At 39.5% G+C, this 18,145-nt stretch overlaps 1 protein-coding gene across 1 annotated transcript in view; it reads right to left on the bottom strand.

The window, feature by feature from the left end:
- Positions 1–2,715: 2,715 nt before the first annotated feature.
- The window catches only part of LOC100918714 (solute carrier family 5 member 4-like), a gene marked incomplete at its 5' end in the record, with an annotated part of 41,070 nt that continues 25,640 nt past the window's right edge, over positions 2,716–18,145 (bottom strand). The window contains 8 exon segments of the mRNA XM_031948947.1: positions 2,716–3,514; positions 4,302–4,404; positions 5,448–5,663; positions 6,097–6,265; positions 9,749–9,899; positions 10,745–10,852; positions 14,884–15,019; positions 16,789–17,009. Coding sequence (XP_031804807.1) covers positions 3,297–3,514; positions 4,302–4,404; positions 5,448–5,663; positions 6,097–6,265; positions 9,749–9,899; positions 10,745–10,852; positions 14,884–15,019; positions 16,789–17,009 — 1,322 coding nt within the window.

The raw sequence follows: 18,145 nt of genomic DNA, 5'->3' as shown, positions 1-18,145 counted from the left end.
TTGACCTTTCTATTTTTCCAACCAGTATCAACTTGTTTTAATAACTGTTTGATAACATAGTTTAAGACCTAGTATCACAATGGCCTCTTCTTTCTTTGTTTAAACTTTTTTCTTTGAGAATTCTAATCTTTTGGATAAATTTTCATTATTTTTCTCTCTCTCCAAATTAATCTTTTGGTACTTTTTTTTTTTGCTGAAACAACTGGAGTTAAGTGACTTGCCCGGGATCACACAGCCAGGAAGTTAAGTGTCTTGAGACCAGATTTTAACTCAGATCCTCCTGACTTCAGGGCTGGTGCTCTATCCACTACACCAACTAGCTGCCCCTTTTGGTACTTTTCTTAGCCTGATTCTAAACAAAGAAATGTATATAATATTTTCATGTTTATTATATTGATATGATATAAGCAGTTTATAACTTTATTTAATTCTGTCTTTATTTCTATAGAGAATGTTTCATAGTTGTATTTATATGATTCCTAGGTGTGTCTTGGTAATTGGACTCCTAAAGCTTTTGTACATTCTATAGTTATTTTAAATATAATTTCTCCTTCTGTCACTTGCTTCAGCATTTTACTGGTAATAGAAAGTCTCATGATCTGTACTGGTACTTTGCTGAAATCAATTTTCAATTAATTTTTAGTTGACTTTGTTATCTAAATAGACATTAGAGCATTGTATCAGCAATAAAAATCAGCAATTTTGTTTGCTTTTTGCCTATGTTTATTTCTTCGATTGCTTTTATTTCCCTTGTTGTTAGAGATAATATTTATAAAACTATCTTTAATAATACTGATGATAATAGGCATTGTTTCACTTCTGATCTCATTGGAAAAACTTCTAGTTTATCTCCATTATATATAATGCTAGCTTTTGATTTTAGATACTATTTAGCATATTAAGGAAAGATCCAAAAATGGATGTTGTGTTTTGTTAAAAGTTTCTTCTGATAGCGTTGACGAAATCATGTGACTTTGTTTTTGTTATTAATTTTGTCTTTTATTGAAATTGAAACAACCCAGAAATCCTGATATGAATCCACCTGGGCATAGTATATAATCTTATTGATATATTGTTGTAGCCCTTTTGATGATAATTGTTTTTAAATGGATTTGAATATTTATTAGGGATATTGGTTTAAAATTTTTTTCTTTTTCTGATTTAATAAGTAAGGCCATATTTGCATCATAGGAAAAAATGATAGGATTTCTTATCTTCCTATTTTTGGAAACACTTTGTGCAAATGACTTGTTCTTCAAATGTTTGAAGACATGATTCATAATTATATTTGATCCTGGATTTTTTTCCCTTTCATTTATGGCTTGTTCACTTCCTTTTTCTGAAACTGGGTTACTTCATTCTCCATTTTTTTGTTCTGCTAATTTGGATGTTTTGTATTTTTGTAAAAATTAATTTATTTCATTATTTAGTTATAACTGGATGACATGGAGCGTTCCAATGGAACAAATTACTTCCCACCTCTTCTATAGCTTCCTCAGGGCCACAACACTGCCAGGCTTGTCCCAATTTACTGAAGTTTACTGAAATCATAACCTCGAATTTCTAATCATCTACAAAATCCTCTTGTGGTCCTTCCATCAGCTATCATTCTATATCTCTTCTCTCTTCAACTAAACTCCTTTAGAAGGTTATTTTTCATTAGTGCATCCATGATACTCTCTTCTAAACTCTTAGCAACCTCACTTTGACTTCATCATTTGACCAAAATAAAGTATCCAACAAACTCTAGTGGCTCCTTGTTACCTTCAGGATCAAGTATAAAGTCCTTTGCTTAAAACCCTTCCTAACCTAGCTCCTTCTTAACTTTCCAATTTTCTTAAACTCTACTCCTCTCAATGGATTCCATGATACAGCCATACTGGCCCACTTGCTGTTCCTTGCACATGATATTCCATTTCCTCTCTGCCCTTGCCCTGGCTATTCCCCAGCTTGAAATGCTCTCCCCCAACCTCAAACTCATAGAATTCCTGGCTTCCTTTAAGACTTAACTCAAGATTACCTTTTACAAGAGGCCTTCCATGATTTTCTTTCACTCTCTCAGCCCCAGTTGCTGACTCTACTCCCTCTACAATAACCTTCCATGTTTTCTGTATTTATTTTATATGTTATATAAAGATCCTATTAACTAAAAGAGCAGTAAAAGGACAGACTGTAGGGATAAGGAGTCTGCAACTTATAACTTATGGTTAATTATGTATAAAATGTCTTCAATGATACGAATGATTGGAAAATGAGATAGACAGGTCATATAGCCAGGGCAAAGCATGATGCTCAAGGGCATCTGTGGAATAGTGAAGGGCCCAAGGGAGGGAAAGTCCCTAGCACCTTGGACTGAGAGGTCTTTCATGGGGAATTTATAGTAGGGTGTGAACAAGAATTGTGAGACAACACATAAATAGATATTGCTTGATTAATAAGGAGATCAGAATGGGCTGTGATCAACCTCAGTGGTATGCATTTGAAGATCTATCCAAATATCCAAGAATACTGTAGGATTTGGTGGATATCACATTTATTTGAGATAACAATTTTATAGTATCACAGATCCTCTATTTAAAACATGAGTTGATGGATTTAACATATATTGGCTTGCTTGCCATCTAGGGGAGGGAGGAGGGGAAAGGGAGAGAAAATTTGGAACACAAGGTTTTGCAAGGGTCAATTTTGAAAAATTATCCATGGATATGTTTTGAAAATAAAAAGCTTTAATAAAAAAGAAAGTTAAAAAAATAAAGTAAAACGTGAGGTGAGGGCTCCCTAATTTTTATATGAGGGCTGATTTTTTTTCATAGAATCTCATAATTGGATGATTCTTATAGGTAGTGAGACGTTATTCTTCCTGAGCCTCAGAGAAGAAAACTAGGTGTAGTAGCTGGAAGTGACCAAGAAGCAGATTTGGAATTGAAAGGAGGCCCAAATGTTGCTCCTGTTAGTTTTCTGAAAGGCTGCTTTGGTCAGTAGTGCATTTTCCATCACTTATGTCATGAAGTAAAGGCTGGATGGACACTCACTGGGGGTGTAGAAAGGATCCTTGATCAGAGATGAGCTGGATCAGATGTCTCTGAGAGCCTTCCTTTCTTGGCCTGTGATTCTACACGTCTCTCTTCCTCATTCTCCCTCTCTTCTTTTTATTCTTTTTTCTTCCCCCTCATCGTTTCCAATTTGCTGTTTCCAATTCCCATTTGCTGCCCTTCCAGGCCAGTGAAGGGCTAAGAGGGAAGAGGAAGGTTGGTGTTCCAGGCTTGGTTGACCTGCTCTGAAACTCCAGCCAGAACTCAGGCAAAATAAGCATGGTAGAAGACGCCCACGGTCATGACCAAGATGGCATTGATGTTCACCACGTTCCTCCAAAAGGGTTTTTCGGACGTGTCCGTCAGCTGCTTCTGCAGGGCGGCCTCTTCCTCCTCGGTCAGCTTGGGGCCTTTTTTTGACTCCAGCCCACAAAATGCATTCCAGCTTCTCTTGATGCATCCTGGAGATTCCTCGGGGCCATCTGGAGGAAAGCAGAGAGATGAGCCGTGAGGAAATGGGATGAAATGGAATATTCCTACAGGGCATTAAAATTGGCAGAGAGATAAAGGGACTTCTTCGGAGTCATGTGGCTAATGGGTATGAGTGGTAGGACTGAAAGCCAGCTCTCCCTGACTCCAAGAACAACATGCCAGCCAGTGCCCTCTGCTAGAGTGAGCACTAAAGGTGATTGAGAGGAATCACAGCCCAATAAAAACAACAGCTGTTCCCTATTCCTAAAGGCAGCAGCTGAAGGAGATGGACCTGAAGGCAAAGGGTCCTCCAGAATAGTACTGTGGACCTCAGCATCCTGGTCAAAGTTTATGGCACCAGAGAAAAGGTTTCCACATTAGTGCCAGAAGGAAGAGTGGAGGCTTCCATTTTCAAGGTGGTCTTGAACAGGTGCCCAAAGGGGCCCTGAGTCCTTCTATGGACAGATTTCTCTCAATGGAAGTTTGTCAAAAAGATAACTCCTTCTGGAAGCAAGCCCAGTGGGCACTCATAGAGACAAGAGAACAGAAAGTCAAGATGACCTGAATTCAAATCTAGCCTCAAATACTTAGTAGTGGTGTGACTGTGGGTAAGTCACTTAACCTTGTTTGTCTCAATTCCTTATCTATAAAAAGAAAACCTGGGAAGAGAAATGACCAACCACTCTATTATCTTTATAAAGAAAACTCCAAAGAGTTGGACATGGTTGAAAAGATTCAACAACCACAACAAAAATGGCAGGTTAAAGAGAATTGTCATTTAAAAAAATTAACCATCACCGTTTTTCTCCTGGTCTCCAGCTTCCTCTTGTCCATACTGCTCAGGATTCAGGTCAATGCGCTCTTCCTGGCTATTGCGGAGAGCCCAGCAGAGGCGGTGCAGCTGTCCAGAGAGCACAGGCAGGAGTCAGCTGTGTGACCGTGGCAATGAGCACCGTTCCCCCCAACGATGTTGGAATGAAATCAGATCAGGTGCTGCTTGCCTTGATTCTTTCTCAACTCTGTATTCTAAAGTCCCTCCAGTTCTATCCTTCTGTTCTAAAGTATCTTCCAGATCTGATATTCAGCATTCTAAGAACCCTCCAAGAGCTGTATTCTAAGGGCTCTTCCATTTAACATTCTCTATCCTAAGGTTCTTTCCACCTCTGACATTTCCCTCAAGCTCAGGCTTTCCCTATTCTAAGGTTTCCTTTCAGTTATGACTTCCTACCTACTAAGACTCCTCCCAGTTTTGACATCTGATTTTCTATGAAATTTTTCTTTTTTGAGACTCAGTCTACCCTTTTACAACTTCTTTGTCTAGTTTTCGATTTTGCCCCGGGGGCCAAATAAAGCAAGGCTTAGCCATTTTCCAAGTATCATTCCTTAAGTGCTCGAGGACATCAACCACAAAGCTCTCCTACCACCGCCAGAGTAGTCTTTTTCTGGTTCCATATTCTCAGTCCTTTCAACCTACCTTCATTTGAGGCATGAACTTGCAGCCCTCTGGCACTCTGATAACCTTCTTCTAGATGGTCTGTACTTTACATCCTTCCTAAAATGGGCCCCCCCATCCAAGAACAAAGTACTCCAGGTGGAGTCCCAGATACTTTGCTTGTCTCCATGAAGACTAATACCAACTTTCTTGGCAGCTGGATCAAGTTGCTGCCCCATAGAGGTCTTTTGGTCCACTAAAGCACTCCCTCCTCCCAACTTTTTCAGAGTGATGACTGTTATGTCACGTCTTCTTTGTTTTCTTGAGCCTAAGTATGAAACTTCCTACTTCTTTCCACAATATTTCATCTTATACTGTTTTGAAATATCTCCTTCTCTCTGAGGGCTTAAGGGTATAGGACTCAAAGTCTTCCCAATCCAAGATTTGGAGCTAAAGTAGTAGCCAGGAAAAGGGCAGTATTTCACAACGAGAAAAGGCAAATTCCTACTTACATGTATATCAGGAATAGGTTTTGTCATTAGAGAGATACCAAGTACAACCAAGACTGTCAACATGAAGAGGACAATGGCAAAATAGGAGAAATGCCATCCACAGATGATCTTGGGACACTGGGTGGGGACCATACAAGTGCCTGTCCCGTAGACAAACTCAGCAATCATACGAGTTAGGCCGACCACAAGTCCAAACATCAGTCCCCAGAAAGCTCCCTGCCGAAGAAAACCAAGGAGAGTGGCTTCAGGGTGCTTTCAGCAGAAGGACCACAAACCACACAAAAAGCATCTAATGAGATAGAAGAATTCTTGAAAACCAAAATGTCAATAATAGCAAAAACCCCACAAAGTTTTCATATGTGATTCTAAGAATAGCAGAATTGGAAGGGAAACTGAATCCAACCTTGTTTATTTTTCAAATGAGAAATCCAAGTCCCAGATAATTTAAATAATTTACCCCAGGAATTTTGATTCCTATTCAAGGCTCTTTATACCATTTACTTATCATAATGGACAATTATCAATGTGGTATCTTATCTGTGAAAAATCTGAAATTTAGAGACATCTATGAACATGGGAAGAAGCGGCATTTTGGGTTCCCGAGGCGATTAGTCAGTCCTTCCCACACAAACTCCCCATTCGGACTCACCTGCTCATTAACTCTCTTGCAAAAGATGGCCAGCAGGAACACAGCCGCAATGGGAGACCCGAGGTAGCTCGATATCGATTCCACATACTGGACGAGTTCACCATTTTGACCCACCTGGACTAATGGGATCCAAGCAATGCTGAGGGCAATCAAGACGACGATGAACAACCTACAAGCATATTACTATCAGTGGCTATAATTAGAGTGGACAGATTGAGGATTTTCCCATGGTAGCGAGGAACTTAATCCCTACGAAGATTCTCCTCTCTCCCCATGAAACCACAAGCCTTATATTGTAAAATACTTCAACATCCCTGGACACCAGAGAGATTGGAAAGGGTGAAATGGGCTTTGGGAGAGTGTAAGGGAGCATAATTACCAATGGCGAAAATTAAGGGAAGAAAGGGAGGGGTAAAGCCCCACACATGGGGCTATGCTTAATTTCCTCTCAAATACCTATGAGAATTCATGTCGGATTCTCTGGATGTCAATAAAGACATCCTTGTTCTCTTGTCAACCAGGCTGTGGACTTTAGTCATTCTTTATTCCTCTCTCTCTCCTCCCAAATTTAACTCATCACCAATGCTATCAATTCTCTTCCCTTTCAGTTCTTCCATTTAGTCCATCATAGTCTCAGAGAGTATAAGGATGTAAGAGAACCTCAGAAGTCATCTAGTCTAAGCCCTCATTTTGGAGGGAAGAAGAATAAAGCCAAAATACATTGATTTAATCAAGTTCACACAGCAAATGGTAAAACCAGGATTCAAACTCGGGCTCCCCAGAGCTTGTGTCTCTCCCACTGCACCACACTATCTCTCAGCATCTTTGTGTCATTATAAGTAGCTTTTGATTTCTTCTGAGAATTGCCTGTTCATCTCCTTTGGCCATTTGTCAATCTGGGTATGTCTTATTTTTATAAATTCAATTCATATATAAATTATACATTTGTGGACCATATTATATATTTGAGAAATGAGACTTTCGTCAGAGAAACTTGATGTAAAACTTTACCTCTCCCCACACACACTTTCCTGCTCTCCTAATTCGGCTACATTGCTTTTTGGTTTGCTTTTTTGCAAAAGTTTTTTTAATTTCATGCAATTGAAATTATACATTTTACTTTCCATAATCTTCTCTGTCTCTTTTTTGGTCATGAACTCTTCCATTAACCAAAGATTTAATAAGTTAAAGATTCCATGCTCCCTTAATTTACTAATGATATCACCCTTTATGTCTAAAGGTATACTTAGTACATCTTGGTATACAATTTGAGTTGTTGAATCTCACCTAATTTCTGCCAAAATGCTTTGCCAACACTTCTTATCAAATAGTGAGTTCTTGCCCTTAAAGCCTTGATCTTTGTATTAATTAAACACTAAATTCCTATGGTCATTTGCTACCAGTATTGTATAACTGATCTATTCTACTGATGATTAGTGCTTCATAATATAGTTTGAAAATCTAGTACTGCCAAACTACCTTCCTTCACATTTTTGCCCTGATTTCCTTGATTGCTTAGACTTTTTGTTCTTCCAGAAAAATTTTGTTATAATTTTTTCTAGCTCTACAAAATGACTCTTTGGTAATTTGATTGATATGGCACTGAATAAGTAAATTAATTTAGGTAGAACTGTCATTTTTATTATATGAACTCAGCTTATCCATGAGTAACTGATATTTCTCAAACTGTTTAGATGTCTTTATTTACATAAAGTGTTTTGTAAATGTGTTCACATAGTCCCTGGGTTTTTCTTGGCAGATGGACTCCCAAGTATCTTATATTGTCCGTGGTTATTTTACTTGGAATTTCTCTTCTATCTCTTCCTGCTGGTTTTTTTTTTTTTTGGTTGGTAATATATAGACATGATGGTGATTTATTAGGGTTTATTTTACATCCTGCAACTTTAATAATGATTTCAACTAGTTTTTTTAATTGATTCTCTAGGAATTTCTAAGTATACCATCATGGCATATACAATGAGTGATAGTTTTGTTTCCTCAATGTCCATTTTTATTCCTTCAATTTATTTTTCTTGTTCCTATAGCTAGAATTCCTATTATGCTATTAAATAATAGTGGTGATAATGAACATCTTTACTTCACTCCTGCTATTAGACAATCTCTTAGTTTATTTCCAAAGAAATAGATTTTTCAAAATACTATTTATTAGTTCCTAAGGGAGTATTTTTTAAATTTAAAAATGAAAATAGAGTGCAGAAAAAAATTAGGTTTGGAATCTGGAAATCTGGGTTCAAATCCAGACATTATATTAGTTTTAGGAAAGTTATCCCATCACTTTTGTTATAAGTTTTTCCATCTATAAGATGAGGTTGGACTTGGTAATCTTCCCTCCCCATAAATTCCTCTAAGTAATTTATTGTCAAGTCTTGCAACTTCTACAATATTATTCACATTCATGTCACTGCTGATACCCTAACTTGACTCCCATTCCTCTCACTTCTTAACGCCCTATTTAGTCTTCCTGCCTCAAAGTTTCTCCCTGTTCCAAACTATCCTCCAAATAACAGTTAAACTGATATTCCTAAAGCACAGATGTGATTATAACACTCTCTTACTGAAAAAAAAATCCTCTTCGATAGCTCCCTATTGCTTCTGGGACTCAATCTAAGTTCTTCATTCTGTCACTTTTAAAGCCCTCTACAAGCCACCTTCTACCTACCTTTCAAATTCATATCATACCATTTTTCCTAAGACACTCTCTAGTCTGATCAGATACTCTATCTACCTACTCTGCACATATTACAATTTATTCCCATAATCTATGCCTTTGTGTTAGTGGTAGCCCATGTCAAGAATATATTCGCTTTTCACCTCCACTTTGTAGAATCTCTAGCTTCCTTCAAAGCTCAGCTTAGATGTCACTTTCTCGATGGAGGGTTACTTGATTTTCACCTCCTGCCTTCAGGCATTAGAATATTCTTCCTCTAAAATTACTTTTTCTTAATTTTTTTTATTTATTTACTAGGTGAATAGCTTATCCCTCCAGGAGAGGAATCCTTGGGGGCAAGAACTGTTTTTCCCCCATTTTTTATTTTCTAACTGCTAAAACCTAGAAGGAGAGCTTACACATATTAGACGATTACTATGTACACAGTGAATTCTGACTTGAACTTATTACTATTTCAGTTTATAGAGCTAAAAAACATCTTATGCTAAGCTTTCTTTAATTTAGCTGTCCATCACAAACATGGCTTCGTAGGCCCTATTAGTCTACTTCTTCTACCCAGAAGACCATTCATGTTGTTTATCTCTAAAAAAAAAAAAAAAAAAGATTTGTAAGATTCATAGATTTTACGGGAAAAATATCCAACACACTCTGGCCAAGATGTCCCTGGTGCTATGTCAGCTAGATGAAGAGTGGAGAGAGGACTAGACACATATTCAAGAGACCTCAGTTCTAAGACTTCCTCAAACACTGACTAGCCATGTAGCCCTTGGCAAACCACATATCCTCTCTAAGTCTCAATTTCCTCATTGAGAATATTAATAGCATCTACTTTACAGGGTTGTTAGGAAGATCAAATGAGATTACACATGTGGGTCCATTTACAAACCTCAAAGTGCTGTTATAATGTATATTACATATTATGATAAATTATAAAATACTAGCTTTTATTATTAGCTCTGTTACCTTCCCACTAACAGGAGCTCTCTCTCCGATGCTTGCTTTCGAATTTTGGTATAAATGTCAATGGTGAATAGTGTGCTTGAACTATTGAAGATGGAGGTGAGGGAGCTCATGAGTGACGCCAACATGGCTGACAACATCAATCCCCGAAGTCCTTGAACAACAACAAAAAGAGAAAATTATCTCGATACCATTCTGCTCTCCCTTAGCTTTGTTAGTAGTCAGGCGATCATGGTCAGCTTCTAAGGGTATCCCTGAAATCAAATTGGGGGAATGGTGCCATTGATCTTTGCTCCCCTGGTTTTTACGATTAGATGAGTTTATGAGGATACTGATCTTTTCTCTACTTATTGTTTCAGATGAGTAAAACATATCAGACATTCTGATTTAAACTGAGGGATCAATGGATCATAGATTAAGAACTAGAAGGAACCTTTGGAAGCCATCTGGTTCAACTCCTTCATTTTCAGAGAAAGTAACTGAGGCAGACAGAGATTAAGTCTTACAGTAAATACAAGCTTTGAACCCAAGTCTTGGGTTCAAGACTCCTTGAAAATAATCTTTTTGTCTCAAAGAGACAAGCTGAAATTGGTCCAGAAGAATCCGAGAAGAATGGTGAGGGGCAGGAGAGAGGACCTGATAGCTGTGCTCACATATTAGAGGGTTTATACCCAGAGAGAGATTATCTTTTTCAGTTTTGTCCCAGAGGCAGAACCAGGAGTAGGAGTTATAAGAAGACAAAATTAGGCTCAATGTTATCCCAAATGGCATTAGCCCAAAGTGGAATAGGCTGCCATGGCAGAGACTGGGTGACCCCTTGTTGGGTATAATGAAGAGGGGATTCTTAGCCAAGATCACATTAGAACAGATGACCTCTGAAGTCCCCCCTGAAGTTCCCACCCCTGAGAAAAGGCTCCAATACTTGCCAAAGACCACCCAACTCACTACTCATGACCCACTCTCTGGTGGGGGGTAGGAAGACCCCATAGAAACGCCTACCCTGGGGCATGAGCTCCACCACCAGCTTCGGGTAGGCCATGTTGGTGCAGCCAATGCTGGTGCCACAGTATTTCTCGCACTCTGAAGGCACGGCACAAGCAATTTCATCTGTGGAGAGAGAAAAAGAGAGTTCTTGTCCATAAACGGTGAGGAGAACCAAGCCTGCTGAGGGATGTGAAAAGGGAGCTCCTGAGCGTTCACCTTGGCAGGGGCTGGTGGGCTTCCCGTGGTGCCAGGACGTTCTGTTGGACAGCTCCCACACAGAAGTGACCCCCTTGAGACATACCCCATTTGAGAGCTGGCATTAACAGTTAGTAGGGCACAAAAACCTGCTCTTCTGCTTCCCACTTTTTCATTGAACTCTCTCACCATGACTTGAGTCTTAAAAACATATTTTTAAACATATATTTTATGGCTCTCCCCGTTATACCCGCTAAAGCCAGCAAACTATTTTTGTCTTTATATTTCTAGAATGATCCTATGGCACATAGTGGGCACTTAATAACTGCTTGTCACTTGATTGATTACATCACAATCATTTCTGGGGGTAAAAAATACAAACAAGCCTTCTCCTGCTGAGCCACTATGGAACAAAGAACAATAAGTCCAGTAACATCCCATAAAGTGACTTCATCTATAATATATGGGATATTCTTTATTTAGATCAGGCTTTTTAAAGCCTGAAAATGTTCTTCTGAAAATGTTCCTAATGCCTTAGGCAATCTGCTGGAGCCTTCAGACCACAGCTCAACATAAGGGTTTTAAGTATATAAAACAAAACACAATATATACGATTCAGGGACAGCTGGGGGCACACTGGAAAGAGCACCAGCCCTGGAGTCGGGAGAGCCTGAGATCAAATGTTACAGTTAGTCACTTAGTCCTGATTTAAAACAACAAAATACTCTGGATTCAAAAGGAAATGGATGCTACTGAATCCAAGTGACTGGAAGAGGTGTTTTTGAAGTTCACAGACCCCAGGTTAAGAATCCCCGATTTAGAGAATATTTCTCTATACTCAAGCAATCAGTCAAGCAACATTGATAAAATGCCTACTATGTGTCGGGCACCATGCTAAGCACTGAGACTACAAATAAAGGCCATTGTAGTTCGAAGCTATCTATATATCTGTCCTCAGGGAGCTTACAGTCTAATGGGAGGAATAACGTGCAAGCAAATATATTCAAAGAAAGCAACATATAGGAAATAATTAATAGAGGGAAGGCACTAGAATTAAGAAGGAAAGGCTTCCTCTAGAAGGTAGGATTTAAAGGAAGCCAGAGAGATCAGCAGTCAGCAGAGGATGGAGAGCTTTCCAGGCCTGGGACACAGCCTGAGACAATGTCTGGAGCCAAGAAATAGAGGGTCTTGTCTGTGGAACAGCCAGGAGGCCAGTGACTCTGGGTCAAAGAGTACAGGATGGGCAACAAGGTGTAAGAAGACTGAAAGGGAGGAGGAGGCCGGGTTCTAGTAGTCCCTGAAGGACAACCAGAGGAGCATTCTGTATTTGCTCCTGGAGACAAGAGAGAGCCGCTGGAGCTTATCAAGAAGGGTATGACGTGGTTGGACCTGAGCTTTAGGAAAACCACTTTGGTGGCTGAATGGAGGACAAACTGGAAGTGGGAAGAGGCTGAAAACAGGCAGAGCCCCAGCAGCTACGGCAATAAAGAGGGTCTGCCTTAGGGTGGGGACAGGGGTAGAAAGAGAAGGGATGGCACAAAGGTGGAATCAACAGGCATGGGCAAAAGCTTGGATGGCGGGCGTGGGAGACAGCAAAGAGTCCAGGATGCCAGGTAGGTTGGGAGCCTGGGGGGCTGGCAGGAAAGTGTTGCCCTCAACAGCAATAGGGAAGGTGGAGGGGAAGGGTGGGACAACATAATGGGTTGTTTTGGACTTATTGAGTGTAAGGTATCTACTGGGTGTCCACCCTGAGATGTTTGAAAGGCAATTGCAGATTCATTGTCGATCTCTAATTCTTAACTTGGAGGTAGAGATTTCTTATCTGTTTTTTATGTTGTATTTTTTTCAGTTTTGTTCCTCAGCGTTCAATCAACAGCAGCAAATGACTAGAAGAACCTTGTGTTTGACAAATGAAAAGATTTAAGTTTTGAGGATAATTCATAATTTGGTTAAAAAATTGTTGGGAAAGCTGTAAATCAGTCCGACAAAAATTGGGCACAGACCAATGTTTCATACCATTTACCAAAACAAGGTCAAAATGGATATATATATATATATCCTATATGTGAGGAAAGATATTACAAGAAAATATGAAGAATATGGGAAAATCACTTAGCAGACTTATGGATATATGAACAATTAATGAATAAACAAGAGATAGAGAGCGGTTTAAGGTGTAAGATGGATAATTCTGATTGCATTAAATTAGAGAGATTTTGTATGAATAAAACCAATATAGTCAAGATCAGAAGGAAAGCAGAAAATTGGAAGGGGGAGTTTTATAAAAAGTTTTTCAGATAAATATATCATATCTCAAATATATAATGATCTTAATCAAATTTATAAGAATATGAGTCATTCCCTAACTGATAAATGGTCAAAAGATACAAATAGGCAATTTTCTGATGAAGAAATCAAAATAACTTATAGTCATGTGAAAATGCTCTAAATAATTACGGTTTCAAAAATCGCAAATTAAAAAAATCTTGAAATATCATTTTACATCCATCAGCTTGGCTAAAATGATAGAAAGAGAAAGTGACATATATTGAAGGGGATGTGGAAAGACTGGAACACGAATTCACTGCTGGTGTAACCGTGAATTGTCCAACCATTTAGAGTAATTTGGAATTCTGCCCACAAAGTTATACAGCTTTACCCTTCAACCTAGCAATGCCATTATTAAGTGTGTTTCCCAAGATGATATATTCTAGAATATTCTAAATATATTCTAAATTATTCATGACAGCTCTCTTTCTGGTGGCAAAGAACTGGAAATTGTGGGGATACTCTTCAATTGGGGAATACCTTAAACAAATTATGGTATACGAATCACTGTGAGGGAATACTATTGTGCTGTAAGAAATGATGACTGATCATTTTAGAAAAACATAAAAATCTTTGCATGAAATAATGAAGAGCAAAATGAGCATAACCAAGAGAATTTTGTAAAAGTAATAGCAATTTTGTTTTAAAAACAATTTTCAACAACTAAATCTTTCTATTATAGATACTCAAATATCCAAAGGACCTATTGAAAGAAGATGTTCTCTGTATCCAGAGAAAGTCCTGATAAATAGAAGAATTTATCTATGGATTTATATACACAGAGAGAGAGACAGAGAGACAGAGACAGAGAAGACAGAGAGACAGAGAAGAGAGAGAGAGAGAGAAAGAGAGAGAGAGAGAGAGAGAGAGAGAGAGAGAGAGAGAGAGAAGTCTACATTAGACACAAATATATGTATATATGTACATACACATATATACATACATATACACACATAAAAACACACACATATTTGTGTCTAATGATAGACATTTCTAGAGTGGAAGGGAGGAAGGAGGGATAAAAGAAAATGACATAATTTTATTATATGTTTAAAAGGAAAAGCAAATTGAATATAAGAAATTTGCAGTTTTGTATGCAAAAAATGAATAAATGCATAAATTAATAAAACCACCACCACAAGAACAAGAGAAAGTTAAAATAAATTAACCCAAATGTCCTTTTTTAGAAGGACTCCAGGTAATTAAGGTTCCATCACAAACTGAAAGCATCATATGGCTCTAGATCCAGAACCAGGTCTAGAACCAGAAGGGGCCCTAGAGACCACTTGGTCCAACTCCATCATTTCATGGAGTAGGAAGCTCAGGCTCAGTGAGGAAAATAGCTTGCCAGGTAGTCACATGGTTAGTCAGTTACAAGTTTAGATCCAAACTTGGGGCTTCTTGACCCCAAGTTTTGAGCTGTTTCCTCCATAGTGTTTCCTTTCCAAACTGCAAGCTCCCTTGAATAGAGCCCACACCCCAAACTGAGATCTTGAAGGGAAAAGGATTTGTAGGTAAACACGCAATAATAATATCCATTACCAACCACAAAGCAGAGAAAACATGTGGCCAACACCCGGACTATCACAGCTTCCTGGGCCCTGAAAGTGAACGTTTGAGGAAGGCCGTACCTGGATACAGAATCCGGCTGATCATCCCAGGCATCACCATGAGGAAGAGGGGCAGCAGCTTCAAGTAGCCGCACAAGATGCAGCCCGCCTTCACGTGGGACAGGTTCTTCCCGGAGAGACACCGCTGAACAATCACCTGCCAGGAAAGCAGAGTGTGGGGGGTGGCTCCCTTACTCAAGTCAGGAGACACCCTGTTCTATGGATGGGAGGGGAGCTGATCCTCATGTCAGGGCCCAGGTGGAAGTTCCAGGTCATCAGCTTCAGATTCAGTGTAAAAAAGACTGTTTTCGTGTTAAAGCTGGCCAGTACTCTTGCACTGAAATGGGCAACCTGGGAGGGAGGTAGTGAGTTCCCCACCACAAGAGATATTCAGTCAGAAGATGGATAGCCAATGTCATATGGCTTTTCAGTTTTTTAACTGACCAAAATACAGCATTGAGGCTAATGAATGAAACGGAGAGAAAGTATGATTTTGTTGATTGTGCCCAGGTGCTCCAAAGTCTCAGATTATCCCCACCTTCCATCATCTCCTATATAGAAGGTGTGTGTGTGAAAGATGAGGGGAGAGGAAAAAGAATTGTAGGAAAAAAGAGAGGAGAAAGGAAAAATGGAGAAAGGAAAGAGGAAGAAGAAAGGAAAAAAAGAAAGTAGAGAAAAAGAGAAGGGGAGAAAGAAAGGAAAGGGAAAATGAGAAAGGTTAAGAGAGGGAAGGGGAATCAGGGAGAGAGTAAAAGAAAAAGAGAGGTTGGGGAAGTTGAAAGGAATAGCTCTCTGAAAATTGGAATTTGATGTCTGTTCGTGATTGGTCTGATTGTTTCCTAGAAATTAGAGCTTTTCAAAAGAGGAATGAGAATGTCTCAGGAGGTGGATAGCGACCCATCACTGAAAATCTTTAAGTCACATCTAGATGGACGGCCAACTCAGCCCTGAGATTCTATGACTCAGTTCCTCAGTGGTTCTGTTCCCTCCTTCCTCTGCTCTCACTTTGCATTCTTGGTCTCCTTGACTCTTTGGTGGCCAATTTGACATCAGGATGCTGATATTTTGAGTTCTTGGCTCCACAACTCACTGCCTACCTGCGACTTTGGGCAAGCCATTGACCTGTGAGCTTCAGGTTTCTTCTTTGTGAAATGAAACTGTTCATTCTTTCCATGCTTCCCTCAAAACATCCTTAGAAATTCAAATGAAAGACTTAATGAGAAATATTTTGAAAAGAAGAAGGTGCTTTCCATGGACAAGACACATCATCTTTTTTCTTAGGTAGTATGAAAAAAGCACTGGCCTTGAGTCAGCTTCAGGATCCAACTTCACAGCTTCTACTCAACTTAACTCAACAAATATTGATTAAGTGCCTATTATGTGCTCGGCTCTGTGCTAGTCCCTGGGGATAAAAGTCAAAAATGAACAGTCTCTGTCCTCAAGGAGTTTCCATCCTTCTAAAGGGATGCACCCAAGTAAGGAAGGACAAAATATATACAAAGGAGTTTCTGGAGGTAAAGAGAATGAACAAGAAGAGGGCCAGGAGGGCCCTTTGAAGATAGTCATGGTTTCTAAAAGTAGGTGAATCAAGGAGGGCACAAAACATGTCTTGCACACACTTTCTGGGTGACTTTGGGCAAATCCCCCAAACTCTCTAAGCCAGTTTTTTTTTTACCTGAAAAATGAAGGGGTTGAATTGTACAGCAGGTGGTTCACTGGTTTGGGGCTCAAATGATCTGGGTTTGAATCCTGCCTCTATCTCTCACTAGCTATATATATAGATACTTGATGACTCTGGGCCTCAATTTCCCTATCTTAAGAGAAGAAGGTTGGGTTAATCCCTTCCAAATCTAGATATAGAATTCCATTCTTTCTATCATACAGAGAAAAGTGAAAAGAGGCTCTTCCCCCTTGTGGACATCTCACCTGGTCCGTGCACCAGTACCAAACAGAGACGAGGTTCATTCCAATAACGATCCCTGGCCATGGCAGCTCACCAGTGATGGGATCCTGGAAGAGGTGGAAGGCGTCTGCTTTGGGCGTGTAACATTCTGGGTTCAGAGTTACATTTTTGTCCATGATGACAGATGGGATGGCTTTCATGTATTTCTCAGTCAAGGCCTCAAACCCTCCCACTTCTGCAAAAGCTAAAAAAAAATCAGAAAAAAAAAGTTAAGTTTGAGGGTCCAATGGGAATCACAAGGACTCATCAGGTGCATCTGTCCTCACACCATGATAAATATGTCCATGTACATGAATTTCATAAAAATCCATGGCGTCCTCATCACTCTCCCTGGCAAAAAGCCTTTCCTGATCGCCTCCGGGTCACCCTTCTTCCCATCTCAAATGATCTCATAGCACACTCACTTGTAGAGTTATTATTTTTCTCCAAGAGAATGTAAGCACCTCGAGGGCGGAGATTATTTCCTTTCTATTTCCGTATCCCTACTGCCTTGTATCCAACATGGGATTACAAAAGTCCTTCCTTATGATCTTCTTTGAATGTCTTCTTGTCACCCCAGATTCTCAGAGAGGATAATAGCCAAGTTCAAAGTCAGGAAAGTTCTGTTCAACAGGAAAGTGGAAGTGCTGGCTTGGTGATGGATGATGTGTCTGTCCTCTGAGAAATTGGACTGAATTCCGGGAGTTTGTCTCTAATCGTTTTGCCAGATGCTCTTTTTTGTCTCTTTGGTTGGGATTTTACTTTTTTGTTTAGTTTGTTCTTTGTCCTGGGAATGCCTTATAAATTGTCTCCTGAGGCATGAAGGAGTTGTGAGCTATATCAGTGTGGGGAGAGAGGGAAAAGTGGACTCCCTCAACGAAATTACAGGTCTCCGAAGCGCTGGCTTTTAACAATTTTGTTATTTTTGTACTCACCCAAATTATTTACAGTGGAAAAAGTTAGTCAATTGATCAAAAATAGATAATTCGTGAGTTAGAAATTTTACCAGGCTGTGATAGCAGCAAGGGGATAATGGCAGATCAAAGGGAGGTACCTTGAGAGAACTTCACTGGAGAATAGGGTAAGACAAGTCTGTTGGGGGTGTTTGGGGGCAGAGGGATTGGTAGCACATCACTGAACCTGAGGGAAAGGGCAAAGCATGCAGTCTGGCTACATTCTGTCATCCTAGAAGTCATTTGGAGCAAAGATTAGTGAACTAAGAATTTACCAGTAGGGAAAGAAACTGAGACAACTTTGAGCACCAACCCCCATAGAAACTGCCATCAACGGGAAAGGAGTCAAAAAATGAGCAATAGAAGAAAATAAGGGGACAAAATAAAT

This window comes from Sarcophilus harrisii, chromosome 1, assembly GCF_902635505.1.
Source record: "Sarcophilus harrisii chromosome 1, mSarHar1.11, whole genome shotgun sequence".
Lineage (NCBI taxonomy): Eukaryota > Metazoa > Chordata > Mammalia > Dasyuromorphia > Dasyuridae > Sarcophilus > Sarcophilus harrisii.
The sequence above is the reverse complement of the archived record's forward strand: the minus strand, read 5'-3'. Positions and strand labels throughout refer to the sequence as shown.